The following is a 16,530-nucleotide window of genomic DNA, read 5'->3' as shown; positions in this document are numbered from 1 at the left end:
TTATTTAAGTGAAAATGAAAACTTGGAATGATGGCTTAAGTTGCCTGATTTTTTGGCAATCCTCAGATGTGCTTGCTGTCTCCTGGTGTGCAGACTGATTGAACGAAAGGTCACTGCGCAGAATTTACAGCAGAAATCAAACTAAACAGTGCATCTCTGGGGAGTTTCCTACAGATGAGTGTGTTTTTTTAGATATATTGAAGACAGAGCTAATGGAAAGTTGTTGGACTAACAATTCTGGAGGGCAAATACTTTATCTAGTTACAGCACAAGTGGGTGAGAGCCAGATTCCTGTACACTGTTCTGCCAAGGAATCTTCATGCTGATCTGGAGAATGGAACCTCGAGGCATGTCAAAAAAGTTGGCTCTCCGTAGTCCATTCAGTCCTTAGTTTTTCTGCTATGAAACTAGTTTAATGTTTTGCCAGTTGGCATGGAAGCTTTTGTCCACGGGGAACTGGATATAAAACTTCAATTCTTCTGACGTAGGCTGTCAAGTCTGTATCATCTCTGAGGGATCTAGGCTGGCGACCATCAAGATGCAAATGCTCCATGACCTCTTGCCAGTCTACTGGATCATCCAATACTTGTGTTTTTGACGCAGCCTAAGAGCTTCTAGTAGGGAATGATTTCCCTTGTGCTGTATAGAAGCCACACATCACCACATCTCTTGCTTTATGCTCATAGTTCCTCCTACAGGTAGAGGAACTACTTTTTAGTCATGCCCATGGAAGAATGACTACTGACTTTGCTGTGCAAAATAATGAATTGCATTATGTCAGTCTTACCTTATACCGCGGAGCAAGTTTTAACAACTCCCTCAGCGGTACATCAGAGCCCACCACACCCAGGAGAATGCCATGGGATCGCTTAAAAACAAAGGAGAATCCGTTTTCAGAAGCAAAACTTGAGTAGCTTTCTACCTGAATACACATTATTGCCTTCCTACTAGTCTCTCACGTAACCTCTCTTATGTGAATATGTTCATTCAAAATCAACTAACATACCTCAAAAAGTCTAAAGGGATTGCTTCAGTGTTTAGGGAGAGGAGAATTTCTACCCAATACTATTCAGCATTTGTTATGATTCGGAAGTAACATAAAATCACTAAAAACAAGTTTTGAGGGCAAAACCCTGCATACATTATGTGTAAATAACAGAAAGGGCAAGGCAATCATGCAAAACAACATGGATTGACTGATAACTTGGGCCAACTAAACTAAACACCAAATACAAAATTGTTAACCTAAGAAAAAAGAATGCAAGAAATCCCCACAAAATGGGGAACTGGTTGTTTAATAAACATCTGAGGAACACAATGGAAAAATGACGCACAGGCTCTCACTGCAGTGCTGTGCTAACATGGGTTAAAACCAACCTCAGGTGGAAAAGGTATACAATTCTTCATAGGATCTAGTGTCTTGTACAGCAATAGTGAGCTACCGTCTGCCATTTAAAAAGGGTGCTGAGAAACTGGAAATGGTACAGAAAAGAGTGTCTAAAGGGTTTCGAAACCCAGAGGAAATGCCCTTATCAAAGACACCTAAATTGTTCAACCTTTTTCTCTTATCAAAAGATGGACAGGTTTGACTTTATTGCAGTGTAGAAGATGCTTCCCAGGAGAAGATACCGAATAGTACAGGCTTTTTAATCTAGCAGAAAAAGCCATTATGACAGGAAGGTGAGTCCAGACAAATTGGAAGTGGAATTTAAACACCAGTTTTTAACAAAGAGTGAGAAACCACAATGGAGAGCTCAGGGCTGGATGCCTGTCTTCAATGACACTTTTGCCAAGCACAGGTTATTGGGCTCATGAAAGACCGTCTATATGAAATGTAAAGGTCTGCAATAAAATGCACAGACTAGACAAGGTAATGATCTCTTCCAGCCTGAAACTTTATGGGTCTGGGAATTAGTCTCAATTTGAAAACAGAAGGGATAAACCAGGAAGAAGTGTCATATTTAAGGGCTATTTTGAAGAAATAACATTCACAGGAAATGACAGACTATAATTTTGACAGATAAATATCAGCTACACATCCTGCCAGAGGTCCCTAAAGGCCAGCTTTTCTTTCATAGACCCATTGGCTTTAAAAACCCCTCAAAGGCTCGCTGCATCCCTTCACCTCTGCTGGCTGGAAGGAAAGCGAAGCCCATGTTTCACTCACCGTCTCGTTCTTTTTGCTGAAGACTGGCATAGCCACTGTTGTCATGAGCAACAGACTTTGAGCTTGAGATGCAAAGAGCTGCCACAGAACAACGAGCCACGTGTTAGCAAATGCAATATCGTGGATAACCCAAATGAAAGGCACTGGAATTCCCAAGGACTCCAGATGTTGATTACAATTAGCCACCTCCTTGCCTCCCACACCCCTCCAAAACCAGATGGCAGCACTTTTCAATACTCCGTATCCAAGAGGATCGTGGGATGGATGCTTGCTCATGTGGGGTGATAAGGATGGGATGAAAGCCAGTGAAATGTATTGAAGCAGGAAAAATTAAAGTGTTCTTTTAATGAAGAGACAGGAACCTGTAGAAGTGGTGGCACAATTTATACCCACCATACTTTGGGAGCATAGACATGAACACTTATGCAACAAGTGTAAAAACCACCAACACAAAGAGCACAGAATAGAGAAGAGCAGCACAAATATGCACAAGATCACAAATAAGACATCATCTATATTGCAAACACATGAATACCATGAATGAGAAACACCACATACAAATATTTGAAAAGCAAAAATATACACAGAGCCTGCTTATATATACTTGTTACTCAAGCATCTAAGCTTAGGAAAAACAGAGACAAAATCATGATCCAAACAGATATAACATGGTGAGCTATCTCTACAGGGGATACAGGACATGCACATGTAATAGGCCAATAGATGCTCCCAGTACTGCAGAAGAAAGATGCTCTAAAAACACACAGGAAAGGAGGTAACACAGGCAAGACACATGCAAAGGGGTCTCCCAAACATGCCCAGCTATCAAAATGACCTAAACTCCTTGATGCCAGTAGCATCCCCCTTCCATCCTTCATTTGGTCAAATAAGTAGCAAGGCAAGAAATGACCTCCTGTCTCCATTACTGTGCACACTAGGAACCATAAAGGAGCCAGTCAATAATCTGTGGAGTTGCTTGATGGAGATTTGAGCCTGGTATCTTGAGTTACTGGTCCAGATGATTCTGTGTGGAAATTTCCCATTCACAGCAACACTCACACCAACACACAGCAAGTAAACTTCTGTGGCACTTACTGGACGTATGGAAAAAGAGATCTGGTGAACTAAGCTACAGCACAACAGAGACACCCCCAGCTACTCTGAACCAACAGCACAGCACAGCTCCCCAGTACATCCAGCATCGCCTCTTCTTGTCAGTGTAAGAGGGCTTCTTCAGCCCTGCAGCCCACCCCCCCTCTAGATGTACAGGCCAGCTGTGGCTGTGGGCACTGGCACTGACACACCAACTGGCACAAGGGAAGCAGCACGCTCACAAAACACAGGGGTGCAGTTACCTCCTCAGACTGTGGCAGCTAGTGAGAGACAGGGATGAACAGGTGAATGAATACATGCATGGAGGAACGAAACAAAGATGGGAGAGGCTGGGGCAGAGGAAGTGAAGAGCAAGCGAAGTGGTAAGAAATGAGATGGAGCAAAAAAAGTGCAGCAAACAAATCCCTGTGGCTACCTTGGGAAGTGGGACACCACACACCAGTGCCAGGGGTGGCATGCCTGCTATTAGAATTAACTTGTTGGGTAGCTAGTAGTGTTTCTGGAGGTTTTGCTTAGCACACTCAAGTACCATGTCCCCAGATCTCACTTGGCACAGCTCCTGCAGCAGAAGACATCCCTATGTCACCCTCACAGAGCTAGTGTGCCATGGCTGCAGCCTCCATGGTCAGCCACAGCACTGAGATGAGGGACAGACTCTTCCCGTAAGAGCACAGCACCGATGCACCATGATGGTGCAAGCCTGGCTGCCTTGTCGGTATTTCCTGGGGTTTCTGTGGTCTTGACTCTGAACACAGTATCAAGCACCACCATGTGTGACCTGGACTTTCATGTTTCCTGCTGCAAAGTTAGGTTCGGTACCCCTAGTTTTACTTCAACTCAGAGAGTTCAGGTTTCTCACCGTGGATCTTAAATGCAAAAACTGTGGGTTCTCCCCCGTGCTGTGGCAGACACCCTAATGTTGCTGCTGCCCAGACCTGGGCTAATAACTTCAGTCCCACAGTGGGATTGTGTATGGAAACGTTCTCCATGTTTCTAGAAGATTTTTTCCCTCAGATAGAATAAACAGTCTTGAGACCTCAGGTATGTTTCTGGAAGAGGAAAATCTGACTTCTGGTCAGCTCTGTCACACTTATGTAGACACTTCTCTGGGGTGAAGAGTCCAGTGTAGGAAAAAACCCCTTTATCTCTCTGAAAGCACAGAGAGCCCCAAAAGAACTATAACTTTCTCTTTCTGCAATGTAGAAAGGGATGATATGAAGACTGAATAACACCTATTTTGGGAAGTCAAGGGGAAGGCTTCTTCAGTGGTGATGTACTCTGTTGTCCTTTCTTTCACTCCTTTGAATTTAAAGCTGCCTTGGCAGCACAACACTGTAATAGTACCTGCTCATGGTCCAATCCAAGTGTCTCAAGTCTTCCCGTAGGGCAGGCCTGAGACAAAGCAAGGGGTGTTGGGAAGGCTGCCTGTCTGGTCCTTTGCAATATGTCCTTTACCCACAGGGCTAAGCACTAGACTACTGTGGTGACATTAGGTCTTGCTAGCCTAAGGAACAAAAGAGTGAGCCTGCTTCCCAAACTGAGGTCTCTATCTTCGAGCAGCAAGCAGTATGCCGTTAGCTACTGGGCTGGAGGAGATAAACCTTTGTGACCTGTATCCTGAGCTGTAAATATTCTATCCTGTGAATAATCCTTTAGAAGATAACCTGCTTTCGCAGAAGCATTGCTTAAGTCTTGCTGTGCCTGTGTGATTAGTCCTGGGCCCCTGGGTCACTGCAGATTCAGACCTCAGTCTACATACGCATCTCAACTCCAGGAGTGAGGAGAAAAGAAATATTGTCTGTCTCAGCAGAGCCAGAGACCAGTAATTTCTATCAATCAGCCAGCTCCCAGTTTTGCATAAGCTTCAGGGCTTTATTTGGTTCTGATACACATAAGAAATTTAGATGGGAAGCTAGGACAAGTTGTATGCCTAACATACTAGCTGGGTGTCTAACACCTTTGCCAGTTTGGCCCATAGGTCCTACTGTTTGCTGACTAAAGCACTGTGCTGCAGGTCCTTACCGCGCTGTCCATGTAGGCTTCAGTCCAAATAATGTCATGGTCGTGGTTGATGACCATGGGACGGCTGAGCACGTGCAGGTACTCCATCACGTTCTCCTGGACATCCGCCAGTGTGGAGATCTGAGTGTAGTAGCCTTCACAGAGAAACAGAGGTATGAGGCACTCTTCTAGCACATCTTCATTATTTTTAAATGAGTGTTTGTGTAAAGCTAGAAAACTGGATGTCAAAGACTGTATCTAAGTTACCTGTTTCCAGAACTTTCTCCCTGCAGATGGACCCATAACAATCCAACACTATATCAACGAATACAGGGTAAGAATGTCTTCAAGTTATCAAAATGTCTTCTAAACTAGCTGCTTAGAAATGCTAGCACAGTGTAATGTCATGAGGACTCTTTTCCTGCTTTTCACCACATGGAACTGATTGGTTGTACTTGGTATAGGACAGAGTATGTCAGATAGATGGAAAACTTTTGTTATCACTAGGAAAACACTGCCATGTGGAAAGGCTCATGATCTGATAAGCTTTGTGATGTAGAAACAGATTTAGTGCACTTGAAAACAAGGACTACAAGAGCTATACAATGTGTTGAAAGAGAAAAATCAAAACCAATGAGCCTTCTGCAGAGCTCAAGTCTGGTGAGAATTCAAGTGCAAAGAGCATATTTTTGTTTTGTTTGGTTGTTCAGGAGGAGCCATTCTCACGTTTTATGGTGAGCCAACAGCAACATGAATTCCGTGTCACTAATCTTATAGCTGAACATGCAATCTGAAATCCAGGATTTTTTATCTAACAAAACCTAAAAATGTTACATGTGATTCATAGTGCTAATAGACAAACATTTCAGCCTTGAACATGCCTAGTTCCACAGGCCAGCAACTCTTGTCTGTCAATTATTTTCAGTAGCATATGCACCCATGCATTTCACAGACTGCTGAAACCACTGGTCAGACAGGAAAAGAGTTGATATACTAGCTAGTCAGCCCACAGCTTCAATCTTCCCTTCCTTTCCTTGTTTAAGATGGATACTGTCGGACCAAGCATTGCTGACTGTCTCCAGGCACACTGAGACCAAGTCATGCCCAAACAGGGAAGACTTCTATTTTTTTTTTCCCACCTCTTCCTCTCTGTTGCACATTCTTGTAGGGCTAACTGGATGCTTTAACTGGCCCCAAATACAAAGAGGTGACTCATCTACTCTGAATGGATTTTCCCATTCATGCCATTTCATGCCAGCTAGAGAGAATATTGGTTTTGGGGTGGGATCAACTAGCTATTCTGATACCTCAGTGAAACCACTGGCACACAAAGAATTTGGCCAGGATACAGGGATTAACCCACAGATCTTGTGAAAAATGCTGCAAAATCTTTAAAGAAAAGATGTTTGTTTTACATCCCAGCCAAAAGATGTCAGGCTTTCTGACAGAGGTTTAGACAGATTGTCTAAAGCCAGTAACTGGGACACAATAAGCACAGGGGCTTAGGTGGACAACAGCCAGCATGAATCTCGGTCACAGTGTCCCTTGGCGCTGTGACAGGAAAATGTGGTGGCTCAGCATGGAGGACTTGTGTTAGTTGGACATGGGCACACTTCATGGGGACTAGCAGGGTTCACTTTTTCCTTAGGTTGTCTTCCAGCTGAGGGCTAGTGGGCCCCAGCTGTAGTGGGGAGGCCTTAGAGGGGTCCAGAGCCCTGTGACTGCAGCCCAGGTGTGAGGTTGGGGATGGGAATGATTCCTGTACAGCACCTTTGTTGTTGCAGGCAATCCATTTCACGTTGGGGGCAAAAGTGACCTCCCGTCCAATGAGGTAAGTAAAAACCCGGACCTGGGAACAAGAATGCAAAGATAGAAGAATCAGGCTGTAATGTGCTACCAAACCCAAATGACCGAGGTTCGGCATCCTGCTCTACACTGGTGTGAATGCCTGTTTGTGGTGCATAGCAATAGCTCTGCCTTCACGCAGAGACAGGAGCCTCTTGCTCCATTTGTTTCACATTTTGTGGGCTGGAACTTCATTTCCAATTACAATAAGCCCTGAAAGCCAAGTAGCACCCGGGATCATCTGAATAACAAGGCAGAAGTGCAAATTCTGTTTGATTTTATGATAGCAGCTCTGCCAGGCAGTCAGCAACCACATGCAGAGAGGTTTATAGCTCACAGGAATCCTTTACTCAGGGGAACAGCTGGCCCCGTGAATCACTTAGAGAAAGCTTCACCATTTCTCTTGTGTTTCACCAATAACGAAAGAGCCAATCCTGAAATAAACTGCTTTAACAGCCCCATGCTCTGGTCTCTCAGTAGCCTGCTTCTCTCCCCCTTTGTGCATTGCTGCTAGCCGAGATGAGGTAAACAAATAAATTAAGAGGGTTTAGGATGAGCCATGGTCTATTCTACTTTCACAGTCTGCTCTGCTAGTACAAGCCTATTATCACAGACCTCAGAATAAATAGGACTGGAAAGCACCTAGAGAGATTGTCTGTGCCATTCCCCTGCCAACCATAAGAACTGGGAAAATTATTAACAGTTCTGGATGGGATTAAAATTCTTTACACTTTTTTTTTTTTTTTTTTTAGTTTTAAAAAACTCACCACAGTCTTTAGCATCTTATCAGGGAAATGTTTTTATTCCCCACACCTTTGGAAAATGAGGTGTATGAAAAAAACCCTCAACCTGCACTGACGTACAGATATCCGTTTGTGATCCTGCTGCCTCTAAAATCACCATAGCAGGCTCCTGCCAGGCTGCTTTGTTTTGTGTTTACAACAGGATGCACGTGGGTATTGGAGGATGTGAATTCTCCACTCTGCCTGTCATCTTGGCTCACACTCCTGTATTCCCACCGTAGCAGCATAGGACCTTTCCTGCCCTTTCTACTTATCACTTTCCAGACAAACCTTCCGATCTGGCCAGTTGTATTTTTCAAACACAGCTTCATAATCCTCCACTGCTCCATCTGTGATCAGCATGATAGCTTGGTTACACAAGCCTCCTTGACCAGCATCTCTGAACTACAAACAGAGAAAAAGAGCATTAGTTTGCACAGGCCATTTCTGTGTAGTTGCGGTGTATTTATTCATGATGGGCCAGATCCTGACTCCCTCTTGCAAGTCTCACACTGTGCTCAGAAAGAGATCTGCTTAAATAAGGACTGTGTTTGTATAATGCTTATAATTTTTTTATTTGTACAGCCCTTCCTAGCACATGTGGACACAGGAGGCTTTACAGAAGTAAAATAGTAAGGAGAAAATAAGTGCTGTAGAGAAAGGGTGTGATTCCCTGCTGCCTCACATCTTGAACAGTCACATTCATTTATGCAAAATGACTATAAACTGACCATAAACACTGCAATTCTGATTTGACAGCAATAACTGTCACTTTTTATGACAGAAAATGTGAGAGGCAGGGGAAATCAGACTCATTATTTCAGGGCAAATCCATCAATCTGCCAAAGAAATAGCAGAGAAAGGCGGGAGCACATGAAAAAAGATGGCTACTGCCACCAGTGCTGAAACAGGTTATGAATGTGCCAGACAGAAAGGCCATACACTATAATGACAGATGACGTGTCATCTGTGCATAAGTGACATTTAAGGTAGAGTGGAAGTATGGCTGGGACTCTGGAACAAATGCTCCCAAGGACACATGGAGAGGTGTTGAACAGTCACACTCTTGCAGGCAAGTCAGACCCTGCCTGTCCATCAGCAGGGAAGACCGGCCCTTGGAATCACAGAATCACAGAATGGTTGGGGTTGGAAGGGACCTCTGGAGATCATCTAGTCCAACCCACCTGCTAAAGCAGGATCACCCAGAGCAGATCACACAGGAATGTGTCCAGGCAGGTTTTGAATGTCTCCAGAGGAGGAGACTCCACAGCTTCTCTAGGCAGCCTGTTCAGTGCTCTGGCACTCTCAAAATAGAGAAGCTTCTCTTCATGTTTAGATGAAATCTTCTATATTTCAGTCTGAATGCTGCTTGTCTAGTGCTCCTGCTTGCAGAGCTGCTTGCTTCTCATGCCCTCAGGTACACTGGCTCTGGAGGAGAACCCAGTGCCTCACGCAGCACCGACACAGCTCTGGAATCAGCAGTCACCAGATGACATAGCAGAGGACATCGAGGCACAAAAAATGAGCAGCTACTTTGCTGTGGTGCCCAGCTCAGTGTCAGTATGCGCTTCTCCTTGCACAACATCTCACCGCTTTTATGCTCTAAGCAAGAAAAAGTCTAATTGACAAAGGAGGATACAGAAACTCATGCAGAGTAAAAAAATATGGAAAAAGGAAGATATGACAACTCTGCACGAGAGATTAATGAGAGGCAATAGCATGAGATGGAAGGCATACAGATTAACTGATAAGAAACTAAGGATATATCAAACACAGCAACAATTTTAAGCTGGGGAGGGTAGTTATATCTTATAAATGAGGAAAAAGGTATCCAAGTAGCAAGACTAATTGCATAAAATAAAATCAAGCACTGGATGAGAGAACAAGAGCACAGGGTATGAACTGGGACTTTTTAGATGTTTTAGGGTTCAATTCACAAGTCCCTTCTGGTTTGGTAAAGCTGTGTTAGGACAGAAGGCAAATGCCTTTACTAACACAGATGGCACTGTGATTCCACGGCAGATTAACATCATGACCATCAATACGTGGAAGCCAACTCCAAGTCCAGATATCCCCTGTCATTTCACCACTCCCGCAATTACCTCTGTGTTTGTTTCTTATTAGGAAATTACCAGGTTCAGTGCTAATGTCACCATGTCTCTTTCCAGCACCATTTATATTATCAGTGCTGCCTCCTTCAACATTACTCTTAATGTTGTTTGAGTACCTGTTACTTAACTGCAGTAAGCATGGATTCAACAGCTTCTGAGTGACCACACATACGAACACATCTCTCCCTGTTTCTTGATCATCCCATTACTTGTGGCAGTGACCAGAATCAGTACAGATGGTTTTTGGGTCCTTTTGTGGCTGGCTGCAGCTGTAGCAAATGATCTGACAACATTCACATCAAGCTCTGAGCATAATTCCCTGCCCTGGCTGAAGTCTCAGGACAGTGAAAGAAGGAGAGATGAGGAACAAGATGTCTGAAGAGATGCAGGCTAGAGCTCCGGTCAGCAAATGAGGCATGGAGCTACATCTTATCCCATAGAACTTTGGTCATGTTACCAGGGGTAACAGGCATGTTCTAGTTAATTCAGGGTCATCGTATCGTGTACTCCCTTGTTTGCTCATTGCCATTTACTTTGCAGTTGTAGCCTGGCACAGAGTTACTAGCGAAGGGATAGGAACATCAGCATAACTCAGTGGGGGGCAGGCACACGTGCTGATTATATACACATCTGGCCAGATGTTGAGCGGCCCCTCTGTCTCCTCCTGTCCCATTCTTATGCACACCTGCCTCCAGAATTACTGAAAATTCAATCTCAGTGGAAAGCGTCCCATGGGGATAAAATTAGCAGTAGAGAAGGACACAAAGCCAGTGAAGAAGAAATGAGAGATGGCATTAAGCAAAATGGCATAAACCGGTAAACAGGAAATTGTGAGCTTTGCATATCCTAAAAAATATGCTCCAGATTCCAGGCCTATAAAAATGTGAATGGAATTGAGGAAAGATTTATAAAGATTTAGATAAGAAGCAACAAAGGGAGTAAAAAGACTGTGTTGCCAGATGATAAAAAACAGAGGGAAATGGCCAGGCAGAGATGCTTTATAACCTCCATATTCATCATCAAAAGGACAATATTGTAATGGCCGGGCACATGCTGAAGTGATAAGAAACAAAGAAAAGCATGAATGAATTACAGGCAGGGTCACAGAGTGTTAGGATTAAAGAAAAAGTTGATTGAAAGCATTTGAATAGTCTGTGGACAGCAGGGAGGGACAGAATTGCTGAAGGTGTTGCTGGACTACTTGCCTCATGGGCTGAGACCTGACTGGGACTATACAAGATTCCAAAGGATAAAGAGGGAATCAACAGAAAACATGCTTTACAAGAAGGGAAGAAACTAGATGGGAAGATTGTCCTTAAACATCTAGCACATTGACAGAAGAATTAGTAACAAAGTCCTCTTTGAGTGTACAAAGTGAATGGGTCTCCCCACAGATGAGGCGCAAGAAGCCACAAACTCCTTTGATTACTCACAGCAGCAAACAGGTTTATTCTTTGTATGATACCAGTGTGCTCAAGTTATATGGCATTGTACATCCCACTGAAATCCAGTTTGTTACCAGTTTCATCATTTTTTGTTCACCTATTGCCATTTTGGAGCTACTACTCATAATTAGCCTTGAAATTGGTGTAATGCCTGAGCTCAGCAGCAAGTCAAAGCACCATTAAACCAGCTTGGTGTTAAGATGAGGCATCATTCCCAGATGGCCTCAGAGAAAAGAACCTGGGGTTTCTTTTCCTTCACGGGGTCAGAAAAACATCAACTTTCAAAATACCTACTTACACTGAGTGGATCCTGAGAAAGAAGGACCCGTAAGAGTCACAGATTTTGTACTACCTAATCCTAAGAAAGTCATATATATTGAATAGTATTAGGGGTGTGTGTTTGCGTATGTATGTATATACACACATATATGTGGCATGCCTATGAAAATATATTAATATCTTTACAATTGGTTTACATTAGAAAGAATAGGAGGCTTAATACTGGCCAGAGAGGAAAAAGGCAGAGGCAGATCAGCTGGATAGGAATTAGCAATGTGACTGTCTGAAGAAAGGTAACTGTTGTCTTACGCTCTGTTAAGAAGACTATAGTGTGTAAAACAAGGAAGGTAATTATTCTGCTCTGCTTAGCACTTGATAGCTCTCAGCTGCAGCACTTACATGCTGTTGGGAGGATGGTGTTTCAGGGAAGGCAGACAGCCTGCAAGCAGCCAAGAGCAGAGCAGTGGCCAGAACAAAGGGGTATAAATCCTACAGGAAAAGGGTGAGAGGACAAGATATGCCAAGCTTGTTGAAACAAAGAGGAGAAGGCAGCAGCGAGATAGGCTAAAACATGATAAACAAGAGCTCAAAAGATAGCACTTGATGTCTGAGAATTTTGAAGCACTTTGTAAATGTATGCTTAACACCGTGGTTTCCCTGGGATGCATATTTTATTGAAACCACTTGGTGTGTGGCTAAATTGAAATAGAGAGTTTAAGTGGTTTATTGAGCATGGCAGAGAGGGGTAGGGAAGGCTCTGGCTAACTGTTCTCCTGAAACTGTTCTGCAAATTGCGTCACATATTAAAATATGCCTGTCTACCCCGGAGCATAATGGAGGAAAACGAAGACGGTGCTGCTCTTCAACCTCTCTCTGCTACTCATACCTCATCGAGTAGGTCTCTGCTGGGCTATTAATTCTATGAGCAATTGGACTGAGGAAAATTACCAGGGAAATTTTGCAGTCACTTTCATTACAGATATTATTATTGGTTGTCTATTGTAATCAGCAAAGCCTGTTTCATCAGTGCGATGTAGCAATTTTCATTTTCATTCTCTTGCGTATGCCCCTGTGAACAATAACAGGACAGTCTGTGAGGAACGGCTGTGATTACAAGCTGAGAATGTGAATTTTGTCGGATGGGAAGGGGGTGGCCAATTCCACCAAAGTTCCCCCTTCTCCCACCTGCACGACTGCAGCAGCACAGATTTGTTTTTCAGGACACAACAATGGAAACCCTTTTCCTCCCCTATTACTGATATAGACCTGAAAAGCTCTAAGAGAAGATTTCAGAGTCCTTAAAGCCTATGAGCACTTGCAGGTGGTACACTTTTACCTTAAGGAGCTTAGCTGTGGTACTTGCAGAGCCTGGGGTCTCTGAACTGATGATACCAAGGCACACTAGATGAGAAGGGAAGCTACAGTTTGGGGAAGACTGCTGCAGGACAACAGGCCTGATCCTCCACCTGCCTGCCTGTGTACATGCAGCCTCTGGGGCTGCTGTGTGTGCACCGAGACACAATCTCTGTCTCTTCTGAATGTCACCAGGTAGACAGAAGTCCTGGGATGAAGCTGCAAAGTGACTGCGGGGTGTCCTGCAGGCCTCCTGCTGCATATGCAGCTGGCCCACAGCTGGCTATCAAGAAGGTGCCCAGCTGATGGCTTCAGTGACCTTGGACTGAGGTCCCAGTTTGCTAGAGAGGAGGCAATCATGGTCCATGCTACAGTGAATTATCTCTCTTCTGTCATGCTGCAAGAAAGCTGCAACCACTGTTGCTGGGAAAGCTGGGTGGAAGAGATAGATAGCCCTGCTTCACACCTTTCTTTGACAAGAAAAAAAATCACTGTTTCTGAACTCCTGTTTCATGGAGAGCCGTTCCCAAGATGCAGAAGAATGACACCAGCAGCCACCAAGTGCACAGCCACCTTTCCTCATCTGCAGATGCTCAAAGGAAAGATGCACAAATGGCCGATTCAACTACCCTCTCCCCAGATGTGAGGCGATAACGAAAGGCATGAGGGAAGCAGCACCTCACTTTGTGAATCAATAACATCAGAAGGTTTTATCACAACTGGGTGCCATACTGTCTAAAACCAATTTCAGAGCCATTTTGACCTCATTAGCCATGGAAGGATCAGGATAAGTGATGACTACTTAAACTGTTGATTGCATTTCTTATGCCAATATTTTCTCTACCTGCCAAATAGCATTCTCTCTGTTACCGCAGTGGAGTTATGTTAGTCCACTGAGCTGCATGAACACTACTCTTTTTCTCTGAAGGTATTTTTGGTCCAGCTATGTCAGTGGAAGGCAGTTTTTTCTGTCTCAGCTGTTCCACCATGTACCTTCTATTTCCCAGGGGCATGCCTGACCCAAAGTATGCAGGGTTTTTCAAGGGTCCTGTCTCCTTGAGTCTTGCATAATGTCTAGTGAGTGAGCCATGCCTGCCAGAAAAGAGGTGTGAGGTCTCATCATTAGTGGAACCACCCCAGTTTTAGCATCTGTGCCTGCATGACTGGCTGTGCTGGTTGAGAGAGTCTGCAGTTGTACTGCATTGGGCTTCTTTAATGTGTTGTCACTGTACATAACCAGTGTTATATTACATATTAAGAAATATTTTTCCCTCTGGTGGAAAAATTGTTTAAATATTCTGATTCATACAGTGGAGACCCATATAGGCTCTGGATCTTTGTTTTTAAAGATGAAGTTAATTTTGTCATAAAATGCAAGGATACATATAGATAAATCTAGCAGCCATCTAGTCCATGTAATTGTTCTAGGTTTATATCATTACTGCTTCCCTATTCATCTTGCTAACTAATGCCCCAAAGATGTTGAACCATTACCACTAGGAGTGCTACCGTCCTATTACTGCAATGTCAAGGCTACATCACACTCATCTCAAGTTACCATGAAGACAGTTATGCTTCTATTACCACAGACAAGTCAGCTCAGCTACCATCATCCCTGGGTTCAGTGCTGATCATGCTTGCATTAGCATAAATTAGGAACAGCATTACCATAGACAATGAACTTAAACTTTTAGTTTGTAAAATAAGTAAGAGTGGAGAATCTTTCCTGGGATGTTAATACCTCTAGCATGCTACCTTTAGCATCAACACCATCATTATGGCCACTAGCACTGTACTGTGTCCACATTTTTGTCAGCACCAGAGGCATTGATGCCAATCCCACTATGGATGGTACAGTGAGGAGGTGGGGGTATTCAGCTGGCTCTTGGTCCTTTTTTGGATAATATTCCTTAAGAAACAGAGTTAAGTTGTATGTTTACCTCCAGGCTACAAGTCCCAGTTATTCACATAAGGCAATGAATCATTTGTGATTCTTATCACAGGACGTGATCAGACTGATTAATTCTCCTGTACCTGTGATTTCTCCCCCAAGCACTGATCCTCAGCAAACTGACATTGAAATAAATCTGGAGCCTGAGAATAATCTTTCATGTCTTCATCATCATCTACTTACTAAGGCTCACTAATAACATTACTTATGTCCAGAATTATTGCCCTTAGCCAATCAGTTATATTTTATTGCCACCATCTATAACCAAGGTGCCTGGGCAATGCCCGGTTATGGGGCTCATTAAAGAAACACAAGACCAAAGCCTTGCTGGCTCCTGAAAAATTACCCCGGGTTACTCCTTGTGCACTGAGGGGAGCAGATCCCAGCCCCTATAACTCTCACAGAAATCATGAGACTGACAGCAGGAGGAAATAAAAACTTCACTCCCGTTGGAGTCCATGAAGTTTCTACACAAAAGCAACTGATTTTAGTCCAGCGAGGGCAGCTGGGTCAGTTGTTGGGTCATGTCAAGACTTCTTGGGCTGTTTCCCTCATCTTGCTCAGCCAGCAGCCAAAATCCTCCTGTCCCAAGATGAGCTGGCACAATGCAGAAATGAGGAAGAGGAGGAGAGGCTGGTTTGGTGGGGCCAGCCAAGGAAAGCAGGAAGGCTGCCACTGCCCCAGCACCCCATCAGCAGAGTCCCCACACCTGCAAGTTCTGCTCTGCTGGGCACCCCACTGCCCATCCCTGCCCGCTCTGCTGCCCTCCTGGGCAGGGATTGGCAGCCCCAGGGCACCACGCACAAACCAACACCTCAATGAAGCCATGTCACCCCTGCACACTGCTCGTCACAAATTTGGGGCCCTGTGAGATCAGGTCACACTGCCTCCTCCCTGCAGGACCATGGCAGATGGACTAAGCTGTTAGATGTAGACATAGAGGGGAAAGGAGGGATGGGCAGGGACACGTGTGCCCTATGCAAGCATCAGCACCAATTCTCTTACCTCCCTCAGGATCTTGAAGGCCTCTGTCAAAGCCTTGTTCACAGTCCCCACTCCTTTTGCCTGCAGTTCGTCCACCAGCTGCTTGAAGTGCTGGCAAAAAGAGAGGCAGAAAGGCAGCAATGAGTTGCAGGTGGCAGGCAGGGCACTCCCTGGGACCGAGGCTAGGGAAGAGTAACCTGGAAAAGTCTGTGCCATTGGGCTGCTGATCCTTCACTGCTACTGGCAGGGCAGTGCTCCACTGTGGTGGATGGAGGTGGGAAAGTCAAGTGGCTGCTCCATTGGCAGTGCCATCATGTTGCACCTACGCTCAAGCAGCCACAGCACGACTGCGTTTCTCTGCCTGTGGGCTGTGAACCATTGCTGGTCCATGGAACGTCATGCAAAGGACAAAACTATTAGAAATCCCGATTTTCCTTACCTACCCTTTCAGGAAAAAAAATAAGTCATTCCTGTGCATGCAAGAACAACAGGATTGGGG

The 16,530-nt window shown here is 44.4% G+C and overlaps 1 protein-coding gene across 1 annotated transcript in view; it reads right to left on the bottom strand.

Moving 5' to 3' along the window:
* CACNA2D4 (calcium voltage-gated channel auxiliary subunit alpha2delta 4) overlaps window positions 1-16,530 on the bottom strand; it is a 125,487-nt gene that overhangs the window by 86,602 nt on the left and 22,355 nt on the right. Inside the window, exons 10-15 of the mRNA XM_065632503.1 lie at window positions 16,053-16,142; window positions 8,200-8,313; window positions 7,052-7,130; window positions 5,303-5,436; window positions 2,168-2,245; window positions 788-868 (exon numbers count right to left, since the gene is read on the bottom strand). Coding sequence (XP_065488575.1) covers window positions 788-868; window positions 2,168-2,245; window positions 5,303-5,436; window positions 7,052-7,130; window positions 8,200-8,313; window positions 16,053-16,142 — 576 coding nt within the window. The remainder of the gene's footprint in view (window positions 1-787; window positions 869-2,167; window positions 2,246-5,302; window positions 5,437-7,051; window positions 7,131-8,199; window positions 8,314-16,052; window positions 16,143-16,530) is intronic.

The sequence above is a fragment of the Caloenas nicobarica genome, chromosome 1, assembly GCF_036013445.1.
Source record: "Caloenas nicobarica isolate bCalNic1 chromosome 1, bCalNic1.hap1, whole genome shotgun sequence".
NCBI lineage: Eukaryota > Metazoa > Chordata > Aves > Columbiformes > Columbidae > Caloenas > Caloenas nicobarica.
This window is presented reverse-complemented; position numbering and strand designations above follow the sequence as displayed.